This window comes from Pristis pectinata, chromosome 17 (assembly GCF_009764475.1).
Source record: "Pristis pectinata isolate sPriPec2 chromosome 17, sPriPec2.1.pri, whole genome shotgun sequence".
Lineage (NCBI taxonomy): Eukaryota > Metazoa > Chordata > Chondrichthyes > Rhinopristiformes > Pristidae > Pristis > Pristis pectinata.
In genome coordinates, this window is record NC_067421.1 from 41,644,811 (window position 1) to 41,660,452 (window position 15,642).

The 15,642-nt window shown below is 47.8% G+C and overlaps 1 protein-coding gene across 1 annotated transcript in view; it reads right to left on the reverse strand.

The window, feature by feature from the left end:
• galnt9 (polypeptide N-acetylgalactosaminyltransferase 9) overlaps window positions 1-15,642 on the reverse strand; it is a 172,542-nt gene that overhangs the window by 113,055 nt on the left and 43,845 nt on the right. The window contains exons 3-4 of the mRNA XM_052032123.1: window positions 13,416-13,582; window positions 10,795-10,969 (exon numbers count right to left, since the gene is read on the reverse strand). Of these exons, the coding sequence (XP_051888083.1) occupies window positions 10,795-10,969; window positions 13,416-13,582 (342 nt within the window). The remainder of the gene's footprint in view (window positions 1-10,794; window positions 10,970-13,415; window positions 13,583-15,642) is intronic.

Here is a 15,642-nt window from a genome sequence, read left to right on the forward strand (position 1 = left end):
GGTTGTACCGGTTGGTTCAAGAACCGAATGGTTGAAGGGAAGTAGCTGTTCTTGAACCTGGTGGTGTGGGACTTCAGGCTTCTGTACCTCCTGCCCGCTGGCAGCTGTGAGAAGATGGCACAGCCCAGAAGCTGCAGATAGTAGTGGACCCATGGACACATCCCTCCCCACCATCGGGAGTATCTACAGGAGGCGCTGCCTCAAGAAGGCAACATCCACCATCAAAGGTCCTTCTTGAGCTAGCACCTCCTGTAGATACTACCGATGGTGGGGAGGGATGTGCCAGTGATGTATTGGGCTGTGTCCACTACTCTCTGCAGCTTATGTGTTCCTACACATTCGATTTGCCATCCCAGACTGTGATGCAACCAGCCAGGATGCTTTGTTGGGGATAGTGTGGAGAACCCAGGATCCAGCACACAGAGGTCCTGTGTAGCAGCAGACGGAACGGTCCACCTCTCCGACTCCCCACCCACTCCACCATCTGCTATCCCGTCTGTGGCAGAGTCTGCGGATCCCATGTTGACCTGATCAGTCACCACAGAACTGGAGTGGACGTGAGTCACCCCCGATCCCGAGGGAGTGCCTGAGGTAAAAAGTTTCTGGGCTGCAAGGGGAGATGTACGGATCATCATGAGAGATCCTGCAGCCTTTGAGGGGTTTGCTACATGGTCCCCGGCTCGAGGAAGCCCAATCACCTCAAGCTCAGTCAAAGAGGGAGGTTTGATGGAGCACCTTCAAGGGAGAAGACAGACAGGGAGGAGGACATCCCAGAGCTCGGGGCCCGGGCAGCTGAAAGGGTGGAATGATGAAACTTGGGGTTGATCAAGAGACCAGAATTGGAGAGGTGGAGACACCAGAGACTGCAGACACTGGAATCTGTGGAGCGACGCACAAAATGCCAGAGGAACTCAGCGGGTCAGGCACGGTAGTGCAGTGGTTAGCATAACGCTTTACAGCGCCAGCAACCCGGGTTCAATTCCAACCGTTGTCTGTAAGGAGTTTGTACGTTCTCCCCATGTCTGCGTGGGTTTCCTCTGGGTACTCCGGTTTCCTCCCGCATTCCAATGACGTACGGGTTAGGAAGTTGTGGGCATGCTATGTTGGTGCCGGAAGCGTGGCGACACTTGCGGGTTGCCCCCAGAACACTCTACACACAGGTGCATTTCACTGTGTTTTGATGTACACGTGACTAATAAAGATATCTTACCTGTGGAGGGAAATGGACAGTCGACATTTTGGGTCAAGATCCTTCATCTGGACGAGGTCTGGATCCAATCCAGATGAAGGGTCTCGACCCAGAATGTTGACTGTCCACTTCTCTCCGTAGATATTTCCTGACCCGCTGAGTTCCTCCAGAATTGGAGAGAATTGAGTTGTTGTGAAGTTATAGGATGCGAGGTGATTACTGACAGGAGGCAATGCCATGGAGGGGCTGGAATTCAAGGATCAGGAATCTACCGCTGAGGTGCTGTTAACTGGTATGGGTCAGCGAGTGCAGGGGTGGTCCAACACAGCACCAGGTTAATCAGGCAACAGGGTTTTGATGGCATTGGATTTATGGAGGGTCGTTCAGGAGGGGTTGGTTGGGACACACCGGAACAAGCAAGCTGGAGGCAAAGAGGGTGGGAATGGGTTTCAGCAGCAAATGAGATGAGATGGGGGGATGGGGCTGTTGGGGATAGAGGGGAAATCACCAGTGTTACAGATCTGTTGGCTGGTAACATGATGCAATACTCTCGCTGCCTCGGTAAAGCAGCCAACATAGTCAAAGACCCCACCCACCCCAGACATTCTCTCTTCTCCCCCCTCCCATCAGGCAGAAGATACAAAAGTCTGAAAACACGTACCACCAGGCTCAAGGACAGCTTCTATCCCACTGTTATAAGGCTATTGAACTCTCCCCTATTACGATAAGATGGACTCTTGACCTCACAATCTACCTCGTTATGGCCTTGCACCTTATTGTCTACCTGCACTGCACTTTCTTTGTAACTGTGACACGTTATTCTGCATTCAGTTATTGTTTTCCCTTGTACTGCCTTGATGCACTGATGTGATGAAGTGATCTGTATGGACGGCATGCAAAACAAAGTTTTTCACTGTACCTCTGTTCATGTGACAATAATAAACCAATTTACAAATAGTGATACGGTATTGGTATTGGTTTATTATTGTCACTTGTACCGAGGTACAGTGAAAAATGTGTCTTGCATACTGATCGTACAGGTCAATTCATTACACAGTGCAGTTACATTGAGGTAGTACAGGGTAAAAACAATAACAATACAGAGTAAAGTGTCACAGCTACAGAGAAAGTGCAGTGCAATAAGGTGCAAGGTCACAAGGTAGATTGTGAGGTCAGAGTCCATCTCATTGTATAAGGGAACCGTTCAATAGTCTTATCACAGTGGGATAGAAGCTGTCCTTGAGCCTGGTGGTACGTGCCCTCAGGCTCCTGTATCTTCTACCTGATGGGAGAGGGGAGAAGAGAGAATGACCCAAGGCTGTCCTGCTCCTGCATTGACTGCTACACCTTTCATTTTGGACCTCATCAAATCCCACCTACAAGTTTAAAGTATGAACTCTTCCAGTTTGATGCACTCTCGATTGATTTTTTAAATCTGTGAATAACCCCAGTTTCTGCATCCACACATAAACACCTCCAATGTGCTATTCTGCAAGTTAATAAGTTTCTTGCTTCAATAAAGAAATCAGTTTTTAAAGACAGCAAACATTTAAAAAAAACTCATCTAAAATTCAATGTTTGAGCAGATGTGGTTTAGTTTGTTTGCAGAGGTTAAATATTCAATTAGTTCCAAGGACAGAAAGCAAGTGTCCAAAAGTAATATCTCAGCCTTAAATCTGTCAGGAGTCTGTTGATTGTTTAAAAATCCCAGCGGTGTGTCAGTAAATCACGGTAACCATATTGCTTAAAGATGAGGCAGGCTGTGTTGGCCCTGCACACCTGCTCGTGTAAGGATTGAATTCACTGGGAAGGCTTTAAGGCTGTAATCACGTAGCAACACTGCACATCACACACTGTGCACAGTGAACAAGGCAGCAAGTAAAGAGGCTCAGACTGATCTTGAGGTGAAATTTCATCAGCTCTCTGAAACATCAGCCACAAAGATCTGGTCTTCTACAACATCTTTCACAACAATGCTTCCAAGTGTTATCCAGGTGATACATCTGGAAGTACAGTCACTCTGTACTTTAGGGAAGTTACAGCTGCCTGGGCCACAACACAGCAGCAATAATAATACACAGGTGACCTGCTTTGCTGCTGTTGATAGATGATACGTGTGACCATGAAGGACAACCTTCCCCATTCCTCAAACCAATGGCACTGCTGAGCTGACTGCCACCCTGGCCGTTCCCTTTCCTCTCTCCTACCTTCTGGGAGAAGATACAGGAGCCTGAAAGCCCGGACATCCAGACTCAGGAACAGCTTCTTCCTAGAATCATAGAACACCACAGTACAAAACTTCGGCCATTCGGCCCATCTAGACAATGCCGACCTGATCTTCTGCCTAGTCCCATCTACCTGCACCCAGACCATATCCCTCCAAACCCCTCCCATCCATGTACCTATCCAAACCTCTCTTAAATGTTACGATTGAACCCACATCCACCACTTCCACTGGCAGCTCGTTCCACACTTGCACCACCGTCTAAGTGAAGAAGTTTCCCCTTAAATATCTCACCTTTCACCCTAAACCTATGTCCCCTAGTTCTAGTCTCACCCAACCTTAGGGGGAAAAGCCTGCATACATTCACCCTATCTATACCCCTCATCATTTTGTATACCTCTGTAAGATCTCCCTTCATTCTCCTGCACTCCAGGGAATGAAGTCCTAACCTATTCAACCTTTCCCTATAACTCAGGTCCTCAAGTCCCGGCAACATCCATGTAAATTTTCTCTGCACTCTTTCAAGCTTATTGATATCTTTAGAGCTGCACACAATACTCTAAATTCAGCCTCACCAATGTCTTGTACAACTTCAACATAACATCCCAACTCTCAGTGCTCTGATTTATGAAGGCCAGAGTACCAAAATTTCTCTTTACGACCCTATCCACCTGCGATGCCACTTTCAAGGAACTATGGACCTGTATTCCCAGGTCCCTCTGATCTACTGCACACCTCAGTGCCCTACCATTCACTGTGAAAGTCTTACCCTAGTTTGTCCTCCCAAAGTGCAACACCTCACGCTTGTCTGCATTAAATTCCATCTGCCATTTTTCAGCCCATTCTCCTAGCTGGTCAAGATCACGCTGCAAACTTTGACAGCCTTCCTCACTGTCCCACTACACCCCCAATCTTGGTGTCATCTTCAAATTTGCTGATCCAGTTTCCCACATTATCATCTAAATCATCAATATAGATGATAAACAACAACGGGCCCAGAACTGATCCCTGCAGCTCACCACTAGTCACAGGCCTCTAGTCAGAGAGACAACCATCTACTACCCCTCTCTGGCTTCTCCCACTAAGCCAATGTTAATTCCAATTCACTACTTCATCCTGAATGCCAAGTGACTTAACCTTCTGGACCAGCCTCCCATGTGGGACTTTGTCAAAGGCCTTGCTAAAGTCCATGTAGACAACGTCCACTGCCTTTCCCTAATCGACCTTCTTGGTAACCTCCTCAAAGAACTCTAAGATTGGTTAGACATGACTTGCCACACACAAAGCCATGTTGACTATCCCTAATCAGGCCCTGTCTATCCAAATACTTATATATCCTATCCCTCAGAATACCTTCCAATAATTTACCCATGACTGACGTCAAATGTCGACCTATAATTTCCTGGCTTATTCTTAGAGCCTTTCTTGAACAACGGAACAACATTAGCTATCCTCCAGTCCTCCGGCACCTCACCTGTGGCTAAGGACGTTTTAAATATCTCTGCCAGGGCCCCCTGCAATTTCCATGGGGACACCTCGTCAGGTCCTGGGGATTTATCCATCTTCATTTGCCTCAAGATAGCCAGCACCTCCTCTTCCGTAATCCGGATACGGTCCATGACCTCACTACTCTTTTGCCTCAGTTCTATAGTCTCTGTGTCTGTCTCCATAAATATGGATGCAAAAAATTCATTTAAGATCTCCCCCATCTCTTTCAGCTCCATGCATTGATGACCACACTGATCTTCAAGAGGACCAACTTTGTCCCTTGCTATCCTTTTGCTCTTAGTATTGCTATAGAAACCCTTGGGATTCTCTTTCACCCTGTCTGCCAGAGCAACCTCGTGTCCTCTTTTAGCCCTCCTGATTTCTCTCTCAACTGTTCTCTTGCATTTCTTATACTCCTCAAGCACCTCATTTGATCCTAACTGCCTATACCTGATATGCACCTCCTCCTTTTTCTTTACCAGGGCCTCAATATCCCTCGATAACCAAGGTTCCCTAAACCTGTTAGTTTTGCCTTTTATTCTAACAGGAACATACAGATTCTGTACTCTCAATATTTCACTTTTGAAAGCCTCCCAACTTACCAAGCATCTCTTTGTTGGAAAACAGCCATCAAAATTGGCCCTATTCCAAGTTAGAATCTCAGCCTGAGGACCAGTCCTATCCTTCTCCATGATTATCTTGAAGCTAATGGAATTATGATCACTAGATCCAAAGTGCTCCCCTACACACACTTCTGTCACCTGCCGTCTCATTCCCTAAGAGGAGATCCAGTGTCACGCTCTCTCTAGTTGGGACCTCTACATATTGATTGAGGACACTTTCCTGAACACATTTGACAAACTCGATCCCATCCAATCCCTTTACACTATGGGAGTCCCAGTCAATATGTGGAAAGTTAAAATCACCTACTATCTCAACATTATTTTTCTTGCAACTGTCTGCTATCTCTACAGATTTGTTCCTCTAAATCCCACTGACTATTGGGAGCTCTATAATATAGTCCCATTAATGTGGTCATCTCTTTCTTATTCCTCAGTTCCACCCAGATTGCCTCAGTAGACGAGCCCTCCAGTATTTCCTCTCTGACCACTGCCGTGACATTTTCCCTCATGAGTAATGCCACCCCTCCCCCTTTAATACCTCCCTCTCTATCACGTCTAAAACATCAGAAGCCTGGAACATTGAGCCACCAGTCCTGCCCCTCCTGCAACCAAGTCTCTCTAATGGCTGCACTTCATAATTCCACGTTCTGATCCATGCTCTTAAGTTCATCTGCCTTACCAATGAAATAGACGCATCTCAGAACATTAGTCCCACCATGCTCATCAACCAGTCGATTTCTGTCTCTGCTTGTAGGCTTAACATTTACTTTCCCCAGAGCCACTCTACTTGCTGTCCTGCTGCTCTGGTTCCCACCCCCCTCCAACTCTAGTTTAAACTCCCCCCGACCGTCACTAGCAAACCTTCCCGCAAGGATATTGGTCCCCCTCCAGTTCAGGTGCAAACCGTCCCGTTTGTACAGGTCCCTCCTGCCCTGGAAGAGCCCAATGATCCAAAAATCTGGAGCCCTCCTTCCTGCACCATCTCATTAGCCACATGTTAAACTGGACTATCCTCGTATTTCTTGCCCCACTAGCATGTGGCACAGGTAGCAATCCTGAGATCACCACCCTGGAAGTCCTGGCTTTTAACTTAGCACCTAACTCCCTGAACTCACTCTGCTATCAGACTCCTGAACCAATCGCCTCTTTCACATCCCCTTCCCGGACGTGCTGCCATGTTCTAACCTTCTCTGTTATTGTCACTTTAGCATTTCTTTTTGCACTACTTCAGCTTGCACTACTGCACTTTGCACCATTCTGTTGTTTCTGCGCTCGTCACTGTATTTAGTATCACCATGTAGTACACTGTTTACTCTGTGAGCTTCACACAAGCAAGGAATTTCATTGCACCCTGGTGTGTATGACAACAAACTGATCTGAATCTGACAGCACAGGGCATGTCAATCAACTGGGCTGAGCTCACATCCCTGACACTGGGACGCAAACCCATAATCTTCTGGTCTCTGCCTTAATGTTCTTGCCCAGAGCTTCAGCTAACAACTCCTCGCGTGGGACTATAATTGCAATGTTGATGTTAAAATGAAGCAGTCTCTGAGATCAGAATATCTAGACCAGGTGGGTCAGTCCAGCAACTGTGATAGTCTGGTGGGAGTCCTCAGTCACTGTGAGCAGTGACTTCACTGATGGATCTGTCATCAAAGGGGTGAGGATTGAAATGCTACTGCTGAGACCGAGTATCAGCTGACATCAAAGGTGCTGCAGAAATGTGCAAAGCTGGAGATTGCAGAGACTGTTTCCGAACAAATGGGTTGTATCGAGTATCCTATCAAAAGCCTCCTGTCAGCAGGTCATGAAGATGTTTCTCAGGTACCAGGAGATCAAAGTACAAGACAGCCCTTTGATATGCAAAGTACAGGGGCACTCCCATCCAAACAGTGGTCAAAGCCTCTGTGCAGAGAAAGGACAGGGTAGAGCCTCGTGGTGATGACTGATTGACTTCTGAAAAGAAATGGCATCAGCTTAAAGCTGTCTGCTTTCATTGGAGTGGACTGAACTGGTGACAAAGCATGTGAATGTCTCAGAGAAGGCGGCGCCGATTTTACTCCAACCCACCCAGGGGGAATGGGAGGGGAGGGAAAGGAAGCACATACACTCTCCGCCTAATTTCAAGGATAAAATCAAAGTCGAGTTCATTGTCAGATGCACAAGTCCATGTGTGCACAGGTGCAATGAAAAACTTACTTGCAGCAGCATCACAGAAGCAGCATTCACAAGAAAATCATAAATTAAATTATACACAATTTTTACAAGGAAACACAATTAGAACAAAAAAAAACAAAATCCATTTTAGTGTAAAGTAGTCAAAGCGGTGATAGTGTTGCTAAACTGTAGTCTCATGTGACTCTGTGAGTGCATCCAATGATAGTTTCACTCTGTGTGACTGCATACTGTCCATGAATAAACACATTGTACCTTTGGCCAGGAATTTCACCCCCATCCCCATCAGAAGCACGAAGTCGGTATTCTCTGGAGTTTAGGAGAATGAGAGGAGCCCTCATTGAGATGAATAAGGGTTCTACAGAGTGGATTCAAGGAGGATGTTTCCCCTGCCTGGGGTGGGTCTAGAACTGGGCGTACAGTCTCAGAATAAGGGATCAGCCAGTTAGGATTGAGGTGAGAAGAAAGAAACTGTTGGAATTCTCTCTCTGCAGGACTGTGAAGGCTGGGCCACCAGGTTGGCTCAGAACGGAGATCGATAGGTTTACAGTCATAGAGTCATACAGCACGGAAACAGGCCCTTTCGGCCCAACTCGTCCATGCCCACCAAGATGCCCATCCAAGCTATTCCCATTTGCCCACATTTGGCCCATATCCCGCTAAACATTTCCTGTCCATGTTCCTGTCGAAGTCTTTTAAATGTTGTTCAAATACCTGCCTCAACCACTTCCTCAGGGAGCAGACTCGATGGGCCCAATGGCTGGGATGTGTGCCCACTCTGGAAAAGCACCTTTGTGTTCCTTCTCCTTAGGCAGTCCCTCAGGGTCACAGACTCTTGCAGCACAGAAACAGATCATTCTGCTCATTGAGTCAAATACAAGAGGGCATGCATTTAAGGAGAGGGGGAAAGTTCAAAGGAGATGTGCGGGGGCAAGGTTTTTTTTAAACACTGAGAGTGGTGGGTGCCTGGAACGGGCTGCCAGGGGAGGTGGTGGAGGCAGATACAATAGTGGCATTTAAGAGGTTGTTAGACACATGAATATGCAGGAAATGGAGGGATGTGGATCATGTGCAGGCAGAAGGGGTTTAGTTTAATTCGGCATCATGTTTGGCACAGATATTGTGGGCCGAAGGGCCTGTTCCTGGGCTGTACTGTTCCACGACAGAGACACAAGAGATTCTGCAGATGCTGGAAATCTGGAGCAACACACACGAAATGCTGGAGGAACTCAGCGGGTCCGGCAGCATCTATGGAGGGAAATGAACAGTCGACATTTCGGGATGAGACCATTCATCAGGACAAGAGTGGGCAGGACATCAGGGAGGACTCTGAACTAGTACTTGAATGTAGGAGACTGAGGGGTGACCTTATAGATATGTATAAAATCATGCAGGGCAGAGATCATTTCCCTCCATAGATGCTGCCTGACCTGCTGAGTTCCTCCAACATTTCGTGTGTGTTGCTGTACATGTCTACGCCTTGGCAACCACCATTTACACCAATCCTACACTTGTCCCATGTTACTCTCTCCACAGCCTTATGACCTCCATCACTCACCTTCACACAGGGGGCAATTTAACTACCAACCAGGGATGACTTGCATCCATTCTGGTTCTGTGGGCTCTGAGGTGACTGATGAGGTCAACGCGGGAACTGCAGACTCTCCCACGGGTGGGGCAGGAGGTGGTGACGGAGGGGGGTCACTATTTGCACTTGGTCCCCATGGGCTCCCACTAGCGAGACCTTTAGGTGCTCAGAGCCTTCCCTGGAGGTTTCTCTACAGTTTGAGGACTCCGGGGCCAGGAACACCCATGAGTCAGTGAGAATGTGGAACGTGGAACATAGAACACTACAGCACAGAAACAGGCCCTTCGGCCCACCATGTCTGTGCCAACCATGATGCCAAATTGATGGTCCATATCCCTCCATTCCCTGCATATTCATGTGTCTATCTAACTGCCTCTTAAACGCCACTATTGTATCTGCCTCCACCACCACCCCTGATAGCCTGTGTAAAAAAACTTGCCTCATAAATCTCTTCTAAACTTTCCCCCCATCACCATAAACCTATGCCTTCTCATACTTGACATTTCTCCCCAAGGAGAAAGACTCTGTCTACCCTGTCTATACCCCTCATAATTTTATAAACTTCTAAGAGGATTCCCCTCAGCCTCTGAGTTTTCATTCCTGAGAAAACAACCCAAGTTTGTCCAAACTCTCCTTACAGCTAATACTCTCTAATCCAGGCAGCGTCCTGGTGAATCTCTTCCGCATCCTCTCCAAAGCCTCCACACCCTTCCTTTAATGAGGGTGACCAGAACTAAACTCTATCGTGCCCCCTATTTTTCAAGAAGGCTTTGAGAATATCCTTGACGTTTTACCTTTGCTCTCCAGGAAGTCTGTTGCCGTGACGGAGCTCGGAGTAGAGTGCCTGTAAGTCTGTTGCCGTGACGGAGCTCGGAGTAGAGTGCCTGTCTCGGAAGTCGGGCGTTGGGTGTGTGGACAACGTGGCCTACAGCTGGCTGGGGGGTGGTCAGAACCTGGATGGTGGGGACAAAGTCCTGGGAGAGGAGAGCAACATCGGTTCGCTAATCCTGCCTCTGGATTTGAGGGTTTTGCGGAGACACCGTCTCTCCCCAGTGCCTGGTGTAGGTTGTCCAGCTCTCTGAAGCAGACAGGAAACATGTCTCATTGGTAGTGCAGTGCTCCCTCAGCACTGCGCTGGAGTGACAGCTGGATTTTTGAGCTCGAGACTCTGGAGTGGGGCTTGAACCCACAACCTGCTGGCCTTCATTGCCACCCACTAGCCCTAGGTTTGAGAAAAATATATAAACATTGCTCATCAACCCCCTTACAATAATCAGAGCCAGTCCAGGAAGCCATAGGGTGGTGGACATTGACCATGAGATGGGAGCCACGGGTCACGGTCTCCTGGTGTCCAACAGATGGCGGCTTGGTTTGGTGGGATGGGGGGGTCTTGTGTACACGGACAGAGGGTGGGGCCGGTGGGCCAGGAGGTCCTTCCCTGTTCCCTGATGCTTGGGAAGAAGCCAGACTGAGAGAGGAATGCTGGTGTGGAGAAAGTACTCACCAGCCAACATTGAACTCCACGTGGGCATCAAAGAAGCCGACCACCGGAGCTGTTGCCACCTTCCACCCCTGGATCCGGGCTCGGATCAGCCCCTCTCTCTTGTTGTTCCGCACGATCTTCACAAGGCCTGGGTACCTCTTGTTGACGTACTGGTCCAGGCTGAACTTCAGCTCCACTGAATGGCAGAAAAGGTCCACTGATTAAAGACCAGCAACGCAAGGGCTGCCTTCCTCACACACTCAACTCAAACCAGCCTGCCTCCCCACCAGACTCCCTGTCTCCCTGCCATCTCCGCTCCAAACTTCATCACTGGGCTGGGACAGAGCTTCCCGTTCCTGAAGCTGCTGCAAGTTACACCCAATTGTGCTGCTCACTTTGCCGATGGCAATTTAAGCCCAAATTCCCCGCCACAAAAAGCTGTCGTTTACGTGCCATCCATACAGGTCACAAATACACCAAGGTAGTAAAAAGAAAAACCAGAATGCAGAATAAAGTGTTACAGCTACAGAGAAAGTGCAGTGCAGGCAGACAATAAGGTGCAAGGTCATAATGAGGTAGATCGTGAGGTCGAGTTCATTTTGGCATATGAGAAGTCCACTCCAGAGCCTGATAACAATGGAATAGAAGCTGGTGGTGAGCTTTTTCAAGCTTTTGAATCTTCTGTCCGATTGGACAGGGGAGAAGAGAGAATGTTCGGGGTGGGTGGGGTCTTTGATTACGTTGGCTGTTTTACCGAGGCAGTGGGAAGTGCAGACTGAGTCAGTGGAGCGGAGGCTGGTTTGTGTGACAGACTGGCTATGTTCACAATTCCCTGCAATTTCTTGCAGTCCTGGGCAGAGCAATTGCTGTACCAAGCCATGACGTATCCCGGTAGGATGCTTTCTATGGTGCATCTGTAAAAATTGGTAAGAGTAGTCGGGGGACGTTGAATTTCCTTCGCCTTCTGAGGAGGTAGAGGCGTTGGTCTGTTTTTTTGGCCATAGTGTCCATGTGGTTGGACCGGGACAGATTGTTGGTGATACTTGCACTGAAATCTGGACAAAGCTGAGACCAGGGCAACAAACAGAACACAGGCACAGCCAGAGAGAGGGGCTGAGAGACGAGCAGGAAGCAAATTCAGAGATGGAGAAAGAGACAGAATAACATGGAGCTGAGTCACAGAGAGAGTGTGAGTCAGAGAGAGAATGACAGAGGGGCTGAGAGACACTGGGGAAAAGAGGGAGAGAAAGTAATGAAAAAGTGAGAGGGACGGAGGGAGACAAAGAGAGAGGGAGGGGGTGGCAGAGAAGGAAAACCGAGAGAGGTGGAAATACAGCCAGGGAGGGGGGGGAGAGACGGGACACGGGGGGGGGGAGGGGAGGGACTCAGGTGGAGTTTAGCAACACTGTGACCACTGATCACTTTGTGCTAAAATAGACTGGCTTTTGTTCTAATTGTGTTCTTTCTTGTAAAAATTGTGTATAATTTATGTTTTCTTGTGAATGCTGCTTTTTTCATTGCACCTGTACATAAATGTAATTGTATATATGACAATAAATTCGACTTCGAGAATGAGAGACTGTCAGATAGAATGACTCAGAGACAGAGGGGACCGAGGGAGAGCAGCAGCTTCTATAACCCATAAATTGACATCGCTGTTGTTTTTTTTTTACTTTTTTTTTAAATCATGACTTTGAATGTTTTAAGCTACTCCACCATTATCTCCCAGCATGCAGGACATGGGCGATTTAAGATTTATTAGTCACATATACATCAAAACACACAGTGAAATGCATCTTTTGCGTAGAGTGTTCTGGGGGCAGCCCGCAAGAGTCGCCACGCTTCCGGCGCCAACATAGCACGCCCACAACTTCCTAACTCCTACGTCTTTGGAATGTGGGAGGAAACCGGAGCACCCGGAGGAAACCCACGCAGACACGGGAAGAATGTACAAACTCCTTACAGACAGCGGCCAGAATTGAACCCAGGTCACTGGCACTGTAATAGCGTTACGCTAACCGCTACACTACCGTAGTTTTAATGTGAGTGGTACCCTTGGTGCCATTAACAGGAAATTCGGGACTGTACTCAGGGGTGGGGTGGTGAGAGGACCTATGATAAAATCTGTAGGAATACGTCAAGGCAGAGTTGGGAACTGGCAGGGAAATACTGGAGACGCAGGTCAGGCAGTGGAGAGAGAAGCAGATCTAATGTTACAGAGGCTGCCTGACCTGAGGAGGGTTTCCAACATTTTCTCTCTTTATTTCAGGTTTCCAGCGTCTGTGGTTCCTTGCTTCAGGACTGGAATGAGGTAAGTAACCAGGGAGACACAGATTTAGGTTAATTAGGGGAAGGAGATTAGAGAGTAGCTGAGAGGTAATTATTTTACTCAGTGGGTGGAGGGGTCAGGAACTCAATGAAAATGTTGTGGAGACAGGAACACTCAACACATTGACAAAGGCTCCATGGTTCTATGAAAACTAAACTTAATAGAGGGATGTTTTAAAGTGATTGGTTGATGAGCAGTATTAGTCAACATCAGAATCAGTCAAGGTTGAGCAGAAAACTTAAAGAGAAAGATGAATGGGCAAAGGTGATCAATCTCTTACGAGGAGCTCTGGATTACGGTGCGTTGGACTTACCACTGTCACTATTGTCATCGACGAGAATGATCTCCTTGAGCAGGTGGGAAGGCGTGTGGTTCACGACACTGTGGACCGATCGAAGGATCACCGAGAGAGCCTCGTTCACAAAGATAAAGACGACAGCGATCTGGGGAAGCTTGGGCAGGTAGGTCATCTGTCTGCACCTTAAAGTGAGAGCAAGGAGTTGGTCAGAAGGTACAACGTCTGATTAAAGACTTGGATTTGCGACCGCAACAACGACCCCTAGCTCAACGTCAGCAAAACTAAAGAGCTGATTGTTGACTTCGGGAAGGGGAAGGAGGGTGAACGTGCACCAGTCTACATTGGGGGATCGGCAATGGAGAGACCTAGCAGCTTTAAATTCCTGGGTGTTAACACATCAGATGACCTGCCCTGGGCCCAGCAGGTTGGCACGCCAGTGTCTTTACTTTCTTAGAAGGTTAAGGAGGTTCGGCTTGTCACCGAACACTCTGACAAACTTCTACAGATGTACTGTTGAAAGTATCCTGACTGGGTGCGTCGTAGTCTGGGACGGCAATTCAAATGCGCAGGAACGCAAGAAGCTGCAGAGAGTAGTGGACTCAGCCCAATACATCACGGCACATCCCTCCCCACCATCAGTAGTATCTACAGGAGGTGCTGCCTCAATCAAAGATCCCCACCATCCGGGCTATGCCATCTTCTTGCAGCTACCACCGGGCAGGAGGTACAGAAGCCTGAGGTCCCACACCGCCAGGTTCAGGAACAGCCACTTCCCTTCAACCATTCAGTTCTTGAACCAACCTGCACAACCCTAATCACTACCTCAGTATAGCAACACTACGATCACTTTGACCATTTTGCAGTACAATGGACATTTTTTTTGTGAATGCTGCTCATACAATGCTCTGTGCCTGTGATGCTGCTGCAAGTAAGTTTTTCATTGCACCTATGCACACATGGACTTGTGCAGATGGCAATAAACTCAACTTTGACTTTGATTCATCACAATGCCAAAACGTAAAGTGCAGGATGCAATTCATTGCTCTACGATCAACCCATTAGCTGAGACTTGTTAACTTTCTGGGTTCATGTTGAGGGACATGGATGGAATGATTTTCAACGCACCAGGAATCACACAGGGTGAGCTGCATTCCCATAGCACCTCTCAGATCTGCCCAAACCACTTTGGAGCCAGTGAGGTTCAATGTCCCATGGCATAACTTCCCACAAACTCAGCCGCAAACAGGGAATGTTGGAGAGCGGCCCACTGTGTGGTAAACATTGGCGGGAAACCCAGAAAGAACCTTTTACTTATTCATGCAACATGCGCATTGCCAGCATTTACAGGCCATCTCTAATTGTGGGGCTGGAGTCACATGTAGATCACACCATACCAAGCCAACAGATTCCCTTCTGCTGGCTTGGTATGAGCATCAGTGAACCAAATGGGTTTAATCCAATCCAGAAGCCTCATGATCTCCATTCCTGAGGCACGCATTTCGTTTGAAGTCCATTTATCATCTGGGCCATGCCATCTTCTCGCAGCTCCCATCGGGCAGGAGGTAGAAGCCTGAAGTCCCCACACCACCAGGTTCAGGAACAGCTACTTCCCTTCAACCACTCGGTTCTTGAACCAACCGGCACAACCCTAATCACTACCTCAGTATAGCGACACTATGACCACTTTGCACTACAATGGACTTTTTTTGTTCTAATGGTGTTCCTCCTTGTAAAATTTATCTTTAATTTATGTTTTTCTTGTGAATGTTGTGTCTCTGATGCTATGTGCCTGTGGATGCTGCTGCAAGTAAATTTTTCACTGCACCTGTGCACAAGGGGTGGCACGGTAGTGTAGTGGTTAGTGTAACACCAGCAACAGTAACAGTAACAGCAGTAACCAGTAACAGCACCAGCAACCTGGGTTCAATTCCCGCCACTGTCTGTAAGGAGTTTGTATATTCTCCCTGTCCGTGTGTGGGTTTCCTCCCATATTCCAAAGACGTACGGGTTAGGAAGTTGTGGGCGTGCTATGCTGGCGCTGGAAGCGCGGCGACACTTGGGGGCTGCCCCCAGAACACTCTATGCAAAAGATGCATTTCACTGTGTATTTTGATGTACATGTGACTAATAAAGAAATCTTATCTTAATCTTCTTTGTTGAAAATGTCTTTCATCACATCTCCCTTGTATCTTTAGTTGACAACTTTATAGTATATCTGTGCCCCCGGTCTTTGAACCATCTG